The sequence below is a fragment of the Neolamprologus multifasciatus genome, chromosome 10, assembly GCF_963576455.1.
Source record: "Neolamprologus multifasciatus chromosome 10, fNeoMul1.2, whole genome shotgun sequence".
In the NCBI taxonomy this organism is placed as follows: Eukaryota; Metazoa; Chordata; class Actinopteri; order Cichliformes; family Cichlidae; genus Neolamprologus; species Neolamprologus multifasciatus.
The window spans coordinates 33,368,122-33,383,108 of NC_140448.1; the positions used below are offsets into that span (position 1 = coordinate 33,368,122).

A 14,987-nucleotide genomic window follows, 5' to 3' on the forward strand; every position below is an offset into this window, starting at 1 on the left:
TAGTTTCAATGAGAGGACCCTGCGCGTCGAGGGGGGTACCCTGCGCGTCGATAAGTGAAGCAGAGGGAGCCTGACCATGCGTCACACATCTGACGAGCTGGGAGTGAGAACATGTTGGATCTACGTATTTTATATTCTTCACGTTTCTAATTTAATTTAAGCCGTTTACATTGTGTATAATGTCTGTTTAATCTGTGTGCAGCGCTTTGTGACTGCCTGTCTGTGAAAAGCTCTTAATAAATAAACTTTACTGACTTAAATCTGAGACTCTCCAGTCGTTCTTAGAACTGAAGAAGCTTCTCAGATGAAACGTCTTCAAGAGACTTAAAGACGTCCAGATGCTTTTCTTTCAGAGCTCCTTCGATCACCATGACCTGAATAACTGAGAACCACCACAGACACAACCAGTACTCGTCTTATTTTAATGCATCTGTCCTAAATTACAGATCTTGATTCATTTCAATGTAAGAAAGACGAGTGAACATATCAAGATTTCATCGGTTTTTGAGATGTTCTTGTTCAAGCACAGCCTCAGATTTCTGTAGATGGACTTTAAAGTTTATTTAAAGTCTAAAATTTCATTATATCTGTTCAACCATTAAACCAAATGATTGTGCAAACCACACGTGGTCGAGCAGAGGGTTCATTTAAGGTGGAATGACCCTCGGAGAGGAACTTTTCTGAGCACGTCTCTAAGTCTGAAAGTGCATCATGCAGAAAGCAGAAACATCCTGACATGAACGCATGTGAGGAAACCTGAAGATCAGATCACTGCTTTATTAAGAACTACAATACTACACACTCATTGGTTAACAGTCACAGGTAGCCCCGCCCAAACGCCAGCAGGTGTTGCTCTAACTGGGCTGGAGCAGCTCAGCAGTGGATCCCAAACACACGCCGAGTCCAGCGTGTAGGGGCTCGGTGAAGGTGGTGTGGACTCTGTGGAGGAGCGTGACGCTGTCACAGACGCTGTAGAAGGACAGCACGCCTGCACCGTGATCCAGGTGCACTCCAACCACGGAGGACGGAGGCCCCGACAGGAGCGCGCTCACTCCGTCGTGTCTCGCTTTATAACCGTTCCTGTCACAGTACAACGCCCAGGACTTGTGGTCATCTCCAAAACTGCTGTCACTTCCTGTTCGGCTCACGCTCCCGTATGCGACCGCCACTGAAACGGCCCCGCGCCACTTCACCTCCCAGTAAGAGTGAGCAGTCAGACTCTGCGTGCTCAAAGCCTGGAAGCTGTCGGTGAATCTGCGACGATGATGAGGGTAGGACTGTTTCCTCCCCACAAACGTTAGCTTCCTGTTCGCCTCTGTGACCTTCAGCCCCACGCTCACTGTGTTGGGATCCACGCTGAGGAGCCGGGAGTCTCGGAGTAACTCGGCTCTGGTCCCGGCTGAGATCTGGTCCTCACTCAGGATGCTTTGGATTTTGTCTGTGAGCTCAGAAACAGCTGCCGTCACGTCCAGGAAGCAGCAGGGAGGACGGACGCTGACGCTGGCTGAGCGTGCGGGTTCACTGAGGGCTGACAGCGAGGAGTACCTGAGGAGAAACTGGCTGTGCTCCTCTGTGCGTGAGAGCTGCTCCAGCTCCACATCTCTCCTCCTCAGCTCGCTGATCTCCTGCTGCAGCTTCTTCTCCAGCTCTTTGACTCCACTCACTTCTGTTTGCTGCTGGGAGCTGATCTGCTGCTGCACCTCGCAGCTTTTGTCCTCCACCAGTCGCAGCAGCTGGCTCAACCGGGTCCGACTGTCCGTCAGGGCTTCGTCGGCGGAGCGATCGATGGCCTCCACCTGCCGCTGAAGCAGCTCCACGTCTCTCTGTGCGTCCTGGATCCTCAGCTGGACGTCGAGCCTCATCGGCCCGAGCTCTCGCTGCCTCTCGCTCCTCTCTGCTGCAGCCGACACCGTGTCGTGGCCTCGGTGTGCGTCCATAGCACAGAGGAGGCAGATGCATTGCTGATCGCTGCGACAGAACACCTCCTTCACTTTGCTGTGAACGGAGCAGATGATCTCCTGGAGCTCCGCCGAGGCCTCCACCAGCTGGTGTTTGTGAAAAATCGGGGCTTCGTGGTGAGGCCGGAGGTGGAGCTCGCAGTAGGAGGCCGCACACTGCAGACAGGACCTGGAGGCTTTCAGCTTCCTCCCACTGCACACGTCACAGGCCACATCTGCAGGTCCAGCATAGTGCTGAGGATGAGGAGCAGCCTGGAGTCCGGTCTTCTTCAGCTCCTCCACCAAGTCTGCTAACATCGTGTTTTCCCCCAGGACTGGTTTGGGTATGAAGGTCTGTCTGCACTGAGGACAGGTGGGGACTCCCCCCTCACTCTCTCCATCCCAGTGCTTCTTAATACAGCACATGCAGTAGCTGTGCCCACAGGGCAGAGTGGCTGGATGCTGCAGGAGATCCAGACAGACCGGACAGCAGAACCTCTCACGGTCCAGCTGAAGTCCTCGCTGAGCCATGTTCACGTCTTCACATATAAAGATGGTCTGGATGGTCTGTGTGCTCCTGGAGGTGATGAGCTTCAGTCAGAGGCTGACGTCCAGGCAGAGCTTCAGGTCCAGTTCACTGCATATTCAGTGTGAGGTTCTGCAAACAGAAGACCAACAACATTTAATATGAATAAAGGTCAAAGTTAGAGATGGACCGATCCGATATTACGTATCGGTATCGGTCCGATACTGACCCAAATTACTGGATCGGATATCGGAGAGAAATAAGAAATGTAATCCGATCCATTAAATATCAAAAAAAGCACCTCACAAAACTTGCTACACAGCGTAACTCGGCTCATAACCCGTGGGAGCAGTGTGGTCACGTGATAGAGCGGCTGTGTGTATTTGTAGCGTCGCTACCAAACCAGCATTTCATCTCCGAGGAAGTTTTCCCAGAGAGAAGTAAAGCAAGTGTGTAAGTTCATCTCTGAATGTTTGTAAAGTATTCCCACGTTAAGCTTAACAACCGATATATGGAGACTGCCTCTCTCTCTCTCTCTCTCTCTCTCTCTCTCTCTCCTGCTGCTACTTCAATCATGAAACTGATCAATGATCAGCTGATCGTCTCTCTTCTTTGTTTTTGTCTCACTTTGCACCAGAAAGAGGAAACCAGCGGCTGAACAACAGCAGCACGTTTAAGCTTGATCAGCTGTTGTTAGAATTTATTTAATATTATTTCTACACCAGGATCTTTTTCTACAGCTGACGTAACTGTGCAGGGGCGGATCTAGCAAAGTGTAGCCAGGGGGGCCGATAGGGCATGAACAGGGAAAAGGGGGCACAAAGACATACTTTTCTTTCTTATTCTCATTTAAAATGTCGAGCTTTTAATAAATAATTATCTGACTCTGACACCCAAAGTTTTAATCTGATGTAAAATATATATAAGTCCATTACTGTATATAGTAACTGTTAAGTCTAATATACCCTAGTAAGCTATAGTACTTTTTCCTTTGGGAACCATCTGTGCAGTCTGCAGTTCTGTTGAAGGAAGATGTTGAATCTATTTAATTATTCTTGAAAAATAATTTATTTTTGTGCATTTCCTCCCTGCATCAAATTAAAGTTGATTACATCGATTAAGCATCATGAGGTGGGGGGTGGGGGTGGTTCCCTATTTTTTTTTTCTGGGAGTTTGCAACCCTGTTAGTTAGGTTGTTTAATATTTCTGCTAAGTACTCTTTAAAACACCAGAATAGGGAGGATGGAGCAGGTTTAAGTTTATTAGATTGATCAGTTTTGCTGAACTATGAAATATTTTGTTGTATTTTTTACATACAGGTATAACAGAATAGCTTTAGTGTTGTTGTTTATTTAAACTTGAGTATAAACTTATACAAAATGCAGCAAGATATTAAAAAAACGTTTTATTGATTAAAAACACTGTATCGGATTCATATCGGTATCGGCAGATATCCAAATTTATGATATCGGTATCGGACATAAAAAAGTGGTATCGTGATCTCTAGTCAAAGTGCTCCTCCATGAATCTCCACCTTACCGTGATAGTAGGAGCAGCCTGTGGGAGGTGCTTCAGGAGTACGGGGTTGCCCGGCCCATTATTACGAGCCACTCAGTCCCAGTGCAACCAGTTTGAGAGCACGATCTGCATCAATGGCAGACCTGGTTTTTCTGGTGGATGGGCTCCACAAAGCCTGCCCTTCCTCCCTGATCCTGTTCATAATTTTAATGAACAGAGATTCTGTGTGGAGCCAAGAGGCCTCAGAGTCGCAGCTCTACCTTTACAGGCGGTGAGCATAAAGTGATCTACAGCCTTCCTGTGGTCATGAGCTTTGGTAGTGACTGAAGGAATGAGATGGTGAAGAAAAACTAATGTAATAAATGTTTCCTTGTTTGAATAATTACTGACACGTAGACGAGAGAAAAGAAGAAAGACTGAGATCCTTTCAGTCCCATCAGCTCAGCCTCCCTGTTTGTTTTTACAGAACATTTTATTTCTCTCAAACATAACGATCTCCATCACTGACGGTGTACTCATCACTGGGTGGAGCTGTGCAGGAGACGTTTCAGACTGGAAGCCTCGCTTTGATCGTTCTCAGTAAGTGACAGAAGAATCAGACGCGACAGAGGCACAAACACTTCATGGTCATCACACAGTCACACTCACCTGTTCGCTGAGGTCACTGCAGCTCCAGGACACCAGGACACGCTCTGAACCAGGGCTGCTGGGAAATGCAGTTTCCTCAGATAACAGCGACGTCTCTGACAGGATCAAACCTGCTTCAGGTTCAGACTCGTCAGCTGTCAGGAGACGAGACGCTGAGGTAAAGAAGACGAGCAGCTTCAGTCTGACACTGACGGTAACCTGATCAGCTGACCATCAAACTCTGTTAAAGAAGCTTTAAAGCTGCACACAGAAGCCAACGACTGAAACTCCTCACTGCCACCAACAGGAAGTGACACGTATCTGATCGTTTCACTTCCTCTGCCTGCCTGACTCAGACCTGCACGTGTTTGTACAATAAGCCATGGAAACAGCAACAAGAAGGAGAAACAAGTCATACTGGAAGTACTGGTATATGGACTAAACTGGTCCTTTAGACTCAGCTCACGCTGCTGTGATTGGTGCAGAGTCTGAGTATTTAACATGTTCACGACCAAATCATACGACTACATTTAACTTCAGCTGAGGGGGCAGTGATGGGCGTGGCCCCTCCACAACACCTGCACAGGTAGAACAGGAGGGATCATTAAAGTCGGGACTACTTTAGTTATTTGAAGTATTTTGGAATAAAAACTGTGTTTGAGGGGTTATATTATTAGTGCTGTGGGCTCTTTGTTTAGACGGAAACCAAACCTCAGTTTAAATGTTTGATGGAGAGATTTGATTTTGACAGTCAAACAGAGAAAAGCTCCCAGTCAGCTGATTCTTCCTGTGCAGCAGACAAACACAACTGAGCCCAGATCGTCTGTGGTGTAAGAAGAGAGGTGAGGAAACTGTAGCACCGCCAGCACCGCCAGCACCGCTGCAGCGAGACGAACAGCGCAGGCTCCTTTTTCTACGTGCTCACACTGAGATTTTATTTTGAAAAACTCAATTCATTAAAAACACAACTCACATTTTTCTGACTGGGTTTAAATACTCTGTGCTTGACTTTTCATGTTGCTAAAGTTAAACGCTTACTTCGTGTCTGGGTAGGAAACACGTCACTTCCGGTAGGTTAGAGGGGGTGTTGTGTTTGTTGTTGTGTTTTTAATAGCAATAACCCAGATGCACTGTGACATCACATCTACAGGACACATCACACGTGTATAATTACACATGTATGTTACCCGAGGGAGGATATTCCACATTCACTGTGGGATGGTTGCACGCGTGTATCCTGATCATGCAGAGGAGAGAGCGGTGCTTTTATTTTGAAAGAGACTTCCTCTTCACGGCTGAAGCTCCGCAGATTCGAGGAGGCAGGCAGCTCGCGGACACGGAGACAGGTGAGTGTTTCTCTGGACAGGTGAGTTCAGCTGGCAGTGGACAGGAAGCGGATCCGAATCCTGATCCTGTCGCGACTGAACTCACCTGCAGTGTTGCCAACTCCTCAGTAAGGAAAATCGCTATTGGCTGTCCTAAAAGTCGCTAAATGACGTCATCACCTAATTTGCATAATTGGTCATGCTAATGTAATTGTAACCTACGTTGTTGGAGAGAGAAATAACATCGTGGACGAGACATAAAGTGAGTAAAAAACGTCCTAAATGCATTTAGAGTTTATTTAGAACTACAAATTAAATTTATTTTAGCAATTATTGTTTTTTGATGTCACAATTCCAACCCTGCTCCTTTACCCGGGCTTGGACCGGCAAAAGTGACCTGAAATAGGCACTCTGGTGGAGTTACTTTGTGTGTTTATGAGTAGTTTTAAACCTGATCCACAAAACAGCATCACAGTAAAAGAAGAACTGATTGTGTTACAGTCAGTGCGGAGCAGCGGCTTCGCTCATGCGCGGTTCATTTGCAGTTGTGACGCACAGGTGTGAACGTCTCCTGCAGCTGGGGGAGGACTATCCTCCGCCCGTGAGCGCTTTGGCACGGGCGAGGTGCCCACGGCAGCACCGCTGCTTGTTGAGAGTAAAAGCGATACCCGCTTTCACGTCAAAAAGTCGTCATAAATAAGTCTCCAAGAACACCAGAAAAAGTCGCCAGATTTGTGGCTTTTTAGAAAAAAGTCGCTAAGGGGTCTGAAAACTCGCTAAATATAGCGACAAAGTTGCTAAGTTGGCAACACTGCTCACCTGTGAGCCGGGCAGGTGAAGGACTGTGATTGGACGGGTTTTAGCTTCTTCTTCTTTATATGGTTTGTTGGCGGTTGGCAAACAGTAAAATGGTGCATTACCGCCAATTGGTGTGGAGTGTTTACCGAAATGACCAAAAAATGAATCACATCCTCCCGAACAACCAGCTCCACCTGTGGTCAGGTGCCATAGCTCACAGCCAGATTCATTTGTGACAGACATCTGCACCACGTTTGAATTCGTTTCATGCGAAACACATTTGTAACTTTCTATTTTGGCTGTTTTTGTGACTTTTGTGACTAAATGAAATGATAATATGTATTTATTTTTACTCAGTAAAAAATGCAAAATTATACACACAAAGTCATAGAAATGACCACTCCTATTGTTCATGATGATTTCAATATTTCTTCCCATAACAAAGAAATACATCTTTAACAAATATCACACATTAATATTTCACTAGTGTTGTAAAATCAGATCCTGTTGGCATAGTCTGCCTGTGCCTTTGCTCTGGAAATAACCATTGTAAGTGAATATAGGTAACAAATCAACATGGCTGAAGAGTTTGTAGTTATATACAGTCTGTATAAGTTAATTTAATACACGTGTAAGCAGATGGCAGTTACTGTGATTAGTAATAAACAGAGTCGAGTCTGAGACACAGCACCAAATCACCACAACAGTCGCCTCAATGTGCTTTATGTTGTACAGTAGATCCTACCATAATAGATACAGAGAAAAACCCAACAATCATATGACCCCCTATGAACAAGCACTTTGGCGACAGTGGGAAGGAAAAACTCCCTTTTAACAGGAAGAAACCTCCAGCAGAACCAGGCTCAGGGAGGGGCGGGGCCATCTGCTGTGATTGGTTGGGGTGAGAGAAGGAAGACAGGATAAAGACATGCTGTGGAAGAGAGACAGAGGTTAATAACAGATATGATTCAATACAGAGAGGTCTGTGAACACATAGTGAGTGAGAAAGGTGACTGGAAAGGAAAAACTCAATGCATCATGGGAATCCCCCGGCAGCCTACATCTATTGCAGCATAACTAAGGGAGGATTCAGGGTCACCTGGTCCAGCCCTAACTATATGCTTTAGCAAAAAGGAAAGTTTGAAGCCTAATCTTGAAAGTAGAGATAGTGTCTGTCTCCTGAATCCAAACTGGAAGCTGGTTCCACAGAAGAGGGGCCTGAAAACTGAAGGCTCTGCCTCCCATTCTACTTTTAAATACTCTAGGAACAACAAGTAGGCCTGCAGAGCGAGAGCGAAGTGCTCTAATAGGGTGATATGGTACTACAAGGTCATTAAGATAAGATGGGGCCTGATTATTTAAGACCTTGTATGTGAGGAGCAGGATTTTGAATCCTGGATAGAGCTGGGTTCAGTTCACTGTATTTGTCACAGGAGGCTTTCCACAGACACACAGAGAAACTCCAATGACAGCAGAAACGTGTGTTCTCAGGTCATGGATCCAGATCTCACCATCGTCCTCCTCGGTAGAACCGGAGTGGGTAAAAGTGCTTCAGCGAACACTATTTTAGGACGAGCGGCGTTCGAGTCAAAGACTTCCTTCAAAGCGGTGACGACAGGAATCGGCGAGGAAACGGGACGAGTGTTTGGGAAACTGATCCGAGTGGTGGACACGCCGGGAGTTTTAGGATGGGAGCGGCAGCTGAGAAAGCTCTGTGGGGACGTCCTCAGGTCCTCCACACCTCACCTGTTCCTGCTGGTGCTGAGCGTCGGTCGGTTCACCGTGGACCAGGAGGAAGCTCTGAGGGCGTCCGTGAACGCGGTCGGGCCTCGAGGGCTGGAAAAGAGTTTCCTGCTGTTGACGGGAGGAGATCTGCTGAAGGATCGGCCTCTGGAGGACTTTGTGCGTGAAGGTGGAGACGGCTCGTTCTCAGAGATCGTGGGACAGTTCGAGGAGGCGTATCACCTGTTCAACAACAAAGATGGAGGACAGGAACAAGTGAGAGAGCTGCTGCTGAAGGCGGGACACCTCCCCACAGGTAAGAGCTGACCTCGGAGCTGGGACTGTGACACAGATGCTGCTGTGGGCGAACAGCTGCTCACAGCTGCATTCACACTGATTTCAACTACTCGTTTAATCTGTAAACATGTCAGGATGAACAAACGACGCGATAAAGAAACACTGCTGTGTTCAAGGAAACGTGTCAGACTGGTTATTTAGTTTACTGTAGACCACTGCACCTGATGGGGGTGTCGGGGTCTATTTTCCAAAGATGTCTAGTGGGCTGGGTGGGGGTCTTTCACGGGTCACTTTTGGCCCCCGGGCCTGATGTTGCTGCTCCATCAGCTCCTCCTGCAGAGGTTCACTTCCTCTGACTTGTTTTTACTGAGCTGTGAGCAGCTCTGACATCATCTCCTGCTGAGGTCACATGACCAGTGTCAGTTTGTTCTCAGGCTGTGAGCTGCAGACAAACTACAGGAAACACTTTCACTCATGACGCTCTGATCTTCTCCTACAGGTGGAGCAGAACTCAGGATGCTGCTGGTGGGGAGAACTGGAGCTGGGAAGAGTGCAGCAGGAAACACCATCTTAGAGAGGAAAGCCTTTAGATCTACATCATCTCCTTCCTCAGTAACATCACTGTGTCAGAAAGAAACATCTCTGTTTGCAGGTCAGACCCTGACTGTGGTTGATACTCCAGGTCTGTTCGACTACTTTAGAAGTCAAGAGGAGGTGAAGACAGAGATCGCTAAATTTGTCTCCTTGGCTGCTCCTGGTCCTCATGTGATCCTGGTTGTGATCCAGCCTTTCAGATTCACTAAAGAAGAAAAAGAAACACTGAGAATCATTCAGCAGATGTTTGGAGAAGAGGTAGCAGGTTACACCATGGTCCTGTTCACCCGTGGAGACAATCTGGAGGCTGAGGAAGTCACCATAGAGAACATTATCACTGAGTATCCAGCTCTCCGTGACTTCATCCGTCAGTGTGGAGGAAGATATCATGTTTTTAACAACAGAAGCAGAGATCCTGCTCAGGTCAGAGAGCTGCTGAAGAAGATCAACACCATGGTTCAGAGAAACAGAGGAAGATACTACAGCACTGAGATGTTCAGAGAGGCTGAGAGGAGACGACGTCAGAGAGAAAGTCTTGAGATGGTGGTACTAGACTTGAGAAGACGGGCAGAGAGAGAGAGGAGACAGGAGTGTGTTCTTCACTGATCTTCATCATTAATTATTATTAATCATCGTCATGAAGACAAAGAAGAAAAATGTTCATTTAACCTGATTAAAAACTGACAGTCTGATTGTTGATCATGTGATTATTATTATTAAACAGCTGTTTGATCCTGTGATCAGTCTGATTGGTGATGTTATTGATCAGCTCCTGATTGGATCCTGTTTGTTTGATTATATATATCATTAGTGTTGATGTAAACTTCCTGTCAGCAGTTTAAACCATGTTTAGTTCAACTGTCACGTGACTGTGACGTCAGAGGGGACGAACTGACAGCGGTGAGCAGAGCGCCCCCTGTTGACCTGCACACAGTTCCTGACCAATGGCGTCACAAAGCTTCCGTGCGTCCTTCAGCAGAGGAGACACTGGAGCGTCCTTTGTGAAGTGGAGGTGAAAACGCCGTCCCATAATTCATAGCGACGGAGCGTTCATAATAAAGAGCACCATCATGTTCATCATACCTGTGTTTCCATTTCATCCAGAAGCTGCTGATGTACTCGGTTTGTATCAGTTACTCACAGCTCAACCCGCTGCAATAAAACTTCTTCCTGTTAACTCTCTGAAGATTATCATATTATTATTATTATTATATTATAATTGTAATAATATGATATAGGTTATTATATTATTATAATATATCTGATACGTGATGTGTATCTGTGCTTTTATTTTGATGGTGTCGTGTTTCCTGAAGTCACGTAGCAAAAGTAAAGCACAGTCCTCGGTAACATCAGACGAGTGACCGTCAGCTGTTTTCACCTGAGCAGGTGAGTCCTGCTGAGTGTGTGTCAGTGTAACACACACTCAGCACTGCAGGGACACCTGTTCAGGTGTGTGTTCACACTCACGACTGTCCCGGGAATCAGAGCCAGAAAAAAGGCATTTAAAAGGTTACCATGGCGAGTTTAAAGGAGCAAGAGAAAAGCTCTTGTAGTCAGTGGGGCTGTTTCTAATGTCGCTACGCTGGACGACTGTGATTCATTATTATCAGGAAGTCCTAAAAACTCCCTGAAAAGCCTTCAGCTAATCCAAAATGCTGCAGCAAGAGTCCTGACAGGGACTAGAAAGAGAGAGCAGATGTCTCCTGTTTTGGCTTCCTGTTAAATCCAGAATTCAAAATCCTGCTCCTCACATACAAGGTCTTAAATAATCAGGCCCCATCTTATCTTAATGACCTTGTAGTACCATATCACCCTATTAGAGCACTTCGCTCTCGCTCTGCAGGCCTACTTGTTGTTCCTAGAGTATTTAAAAGTAGAATGGGAGGCAGAGCCTTCAGTTTTCAGGCCCCTCTTCTGTGGAACCAGCTTCCAGTTTGGATTCAGGAGACAGACACTATCTCTACTTTCAAGATTAGGCTTCAAACTTTCCTTTTTGCTAAAGCATATAGTTAGGGCTGGACCAGGTGACCCTGAATCCTCCCTTAGTTAACCTCTTCAAAGGAGGAAAGCTTGGCGCCTGCCAGTCGACTCCAGGCTTCTCCCTGGCCGATGAACGTAGAAAGCGGACATGTATCGCCCTGGGAGGCTCGTTAGATTCTGGCCTTGTTATATTTTAAATTTCAAATTCTCTTCCAGAAAGCTCGAGTGCTTTGGCCAGAATCTGCGTCACATATTTATCACGTTCCCGGGCGCCTCCACACCTTCTCTAAGTCCAGTAATCCGTACGTTGTTTCTCCTACTACGGTTTTCATGTCCTCCACTCGTGACCACAACGCCTCCAACCTTTTCTGAAATTTGTCCACTTTTGCCTCGGTGAGCGCGCTGACATCTTCCGTGTCTGAGATGCGTTTATATCTTCCACTGAATCTTTTAGTTCTTCAGTCGCTTCTTTAATAGTGGTGACATCTTTCGCTACGACCTGAAGAGTAGCATTCATCTTCTTAATCTCCTCAAAAATGTCCTTTTTGCTCTCGCTCCCCGTACCTTCCTCCGCTGCTGCCGGAGAGGCGGCATCAGGTGCAGGTGGCGAAATGAGGCTAATGCTAGCTTGCTTCTGGTAGCTCCCTTGAAAAAATTAGCTTTGTTATTACTAGAGATGCACGATACCACTTTTTTTATGTCCGATACCGATATGAATCCAGTATAGTGATTTTTAATCAATAAAACTGTTTTTAATATCTTGCTGCATTTTGTATAAGTTTAAATAAACAACAACACTGAAGCTATTCTGTTACACCTGTGTGTAAAAAAAAAAAAAAAAAAAAAAAAAAAAAAAAAACACACTGAGCCCAAAATATTTCATAGTTCAGCAAAACTGATCAATCTAATAAACTTAAACCTGCTGCATCCAGGTGCTTTTTTATATTTAATGGATCGATTACATTTTTTATTTCTCTCCGATATCTGATCCAGTAGTTTACGTCAGTATTGGAGCGATACCGATATGCATTGTTGGGGAGTAACAGAATACATGTACCGCCGTTACGTATTTAAAATACAAAATATGAGTAACTGTATTCCGTTACAGTTACCGTTTAAAAAGGTGGTATTTAGAATACAGTTACTTTGTTGAAATAAATGGATTACACGGCGGTACTTCCCTGTTTCATATTGTGGCGGGTCAGGACTGTTTGGGTTTTGTTTGACAGCTACGTTCTGTTGTTCCAGGCAGCGTTACGGTTGCCATGGTTACAGGGTGACGCTCTCTCTCTCTGCGTGTTTCCTGGGTGAGAGAGCGCCTGTTGTTGTTGTGCTAAGCTAACAGGCAGAATGCTACAGGTATAGCTCTAAAGAATGTAGCATCATGGGCAGTGTAGTCCGTGCTGCAGGGAGAATGGACTGCCATACACGTTATGTGTCTGTGAGCGAGGGAGGGAGAAAAAGGAAAAGTACGAGCTGTCATCGAGCAGAAACGGGAGCTGGAAGCATGTAAATATAATAATAACCACTGCAGCCAAGAAGAGCCTGACGAGCCCAGCTGTAAGTAAGCTATTAAGACTCGACTGTACACCGTGTTCGTGTTTTCCTCTGAAACAATAAGTTCTGTTGGAGCAGCCTTTCAACGCCTCTCTCTGTCTCTGCTAGCAAAGTTGACCCAGACAACAAAGTAAAGCTAGTTTTCAGCTACGAGCCGACACAGAACCCACCGTATTAGCCAGAGGTCCCTTTACTACGGTTCGGAGCCGCGGACCTTCAGTAACAGTAATAAATCACAGCAATAGTACATTCATGTAGTTGTAAACAGCATGATAATATATTAAGTAATCCAAAGTATTCAGAATACGTTACAGAATACATTTTCGGGCATGTAATCTGTAATGGAATACATTTTAAAAGTAACCTTCCCAACACTGACGATACGTAACATCGGATCGGTCCATCTCTAGTTATTACCTGCCATTTTTCAAAGGCTGTAATCCTTGAAAAACTTGTCGAGAGTCGAGAAGGGGCGTCCACTTTATGACTACAACCAAAGTGTATGTTTCCAAGTTCAGAACATTAATCAACAGAAAGGGACGAGTAAACTGTCGTGAGCAGCTCCTGATACTCTGTTTCAGATCTGGTGAGAACACACAATTCAACAGCTTTTTAATCCCATGTAAAAAGTAATAAGCACAGCGCGAAAGCCAACTGCAGAGTGGGGGGGCCTCATTCAGCACTTTTCCTGTTATTCTCTGTGTTCCTGTACCCTTCATACACAGCTTTCATCTCCTTCCTTTAACACTCTCATCTCTCCTTTTATGGTGCTACACTTTGATTCTGTTCACTCTGCTTGTCTTCCTCCCTATAAGGTGTGAGTGGTTATATAAAGCCTTCACGTACAACAATCATCACCTGGTTCTGCTTTTTGTCTATAATGACCCAGATGTACCAAACTGGGGTTAATGCTGCCCTTTTGCACCCTTTGCTTTCCTGCAGTTACAGGGACCTGCTCGCAGTATAATACCATCTACAGTTCCACAAAACCTCTTCTCCATTTCTTCTTTTGAGCTTCAATATGTGCAGCAAACAATGCACATAATTTAACCTATTAAATAACCACATTACCTGGATAGACTTAACATACACATATTAGTGAATTAGAATATTTCACTCATGAATGCACTGCAAACTTAATAACTTTCTCGAGAACATCAAATGTGTCATTAACTTGAAAGTACACAAAGCTGCAAATTCAACAGTTTTGTGCAAAAAGCAGATAGCATGAAGTATCCACTTCAATAAAGTGCTAATGTTTAACTATTTTACAAATATGACAAAGCAGTTGTGTTAAATTACAGCCAGATGCTGATAAGTTGGGGTTTTGTGCTGTGCACATGCTCAGAAACAACGGTCGGCTGTATGCCCAGAGCACTTTCTAAGTAAAGAAGCTGCTTCAGTACTGCAGTATTTTATCACAGGTGTCTGTACTTGGACGCGTGAGGACACGAGCGTCTGACAGACCAGCTCGAGTGTTTAAGGATGAATAATCTGACTGAATCTGAAATACTGTTCGTAAGTACAGAGTGTCTGTTCTTCTGCCTGCAGTTCAATAAAAGCTGACTCATCTCTGAGTCTGTGGCTGGTCTGCAGAACGAGCTGCTGTTAGCAGGAAGTGAAGGGCGGACATGACAAACCACATAAATGTGACAGCAGAAGAAGAACGACACGGAGCAGCTCTGAGACTGAAGGTTGGTTGAGTCCGGCTCTTGCTTCAGAGGAGAGTGGGCGAGCTGATGATATTTGTATGTTCTACAGAGCGATGAAGACTCCGAGGGCTTCAGCCTGCAGTGAAATAAGCAGGCTTCCTGTGCTGCTGCTCGTCCTCCTGTCAGGTGCGTGCGGCGCCGTCACTCCTGCTGTGACTCTGTTTGCTCTGCTCTCTCTTACTTAAAGAATAAATTAAAAAGTATTTTGTTAATGCTTTAACTTCCTATTTCTGTGTCTCCAGTCTGTGAATGTGACAGCGTGGAGGTCAAAGGTCACACAGGTCAAGCCATCACTCTGCCCTGTAAATATGACAGGAAATACTACGGCGCTCTGTCAGCGTGCTGGCAGCGAGGAGAAATACCGCTCAGAGGCTGCTCCAATCAGCTGATC

The 14,987-nt window shown here is 45.7% G+C and overlaps 2 protein-coding genes across 6 annotated transcripts; one reads left to right on the forward strand and one right to left on the reverse strand.

The window, feature by feature from the left end:
* Positions 1-763: 763 nt before the first annotated feature.
* On the reverse strand, positions 764-5,063 carry LOC146510665 (tripartite motif-containing protein 16-like). Of its 3 annotated transcripts, none has more exons than XM_085175033.1 (2): positions 4,630-5,063; positions 764-2,574 (listed from the first exon to the last, which is right to left on the reverse strand). In XM_085175033.1, exon 2 carries the CDS (start codon positions 2,466-2,468, stop codon positions 855-857), a length of 1,614 nt encoding a protein of 537 aa, XP_085031159.1. In that variant the 5' UTR covers positions 2,469-2,574; positions 4,630-5,063; the 3' UTR covers positions 764-854. The 3 variants fall into 3 exon arrangements, with proteins under 3 accessions (XP_085031159.1, XP_085031158.1, XP_085031157.1); XM_085175032.1 differs by having other exon boundaries at positions 764-2,595; XM_085175031.1 differs by having other exon boundaries at positions 764-2,595; positions 4,624-5,063.
* A 689-nt stretch (positions 5,064-5,752) lies between these two features.
* Positions 5,753-14,883, forward strand: LOC146510666 (GTPase IMAP family member 3-like). Of its 3 annotated transcripts, XM_085175057.1 has the most exons (5): positions 5,753-5,954; positions 8,165-8,769; positions 9,250-10,162; positions 10,198-14,722; positions 14,839-14,883. In XM_085175057.1, the coding sequence occupies exons 2-3, from the start codon at positions 8,226-8,228 to the stop codon at positions 9,948-9,950; spliced, it is 1,245 nt and encodes a 414-aa protein (XP_085031183.1). In that variant the 5' UTR covers positions 5,753-5,954; positions 8,165-8,225; the 3' UTR covers positions 9,951-10,162; positions 10,198-14,722; positions 14,839-14,883. The 3 variants fall into 3 exon arrangements, with proteins under 3 accessions (XP_085031183.1, XP_085031181.1, XP_085031182.1); XM_085175055.1 differs by having other exon boundaries at positions 9,250-14,722; XM_085175056.1 differs by having other exon boundaries at positions 8,223-8,769; positions 9,250-14,722.
* Positions 14,884-14,987: the final 104 nt, after the last annotated feature.

Coding starts and splice junctions, on each gene's coding strand:
- LOC146510665 (XM_085175033.1), bottom strand. CDS start 2,468: ATGGCTCAGCGAGGACTTCAGCTGGACCGTGAGAGGTTCTGCTGTCCG.
- LOC146510666 (XM_085175055.1), top strand. CDS start 8,226: ATGGATCCAGATCTCACCATCGTCCTCCTCGGTAGAACCGGAGTGGGT. Junction 8,770..9,249: donor GGCGGGACACCTCCCCACAG/GTAAGAGCTGAC, acceptor CTTCTCCTACAG/GTGGAGCAGAACTCAGGATG.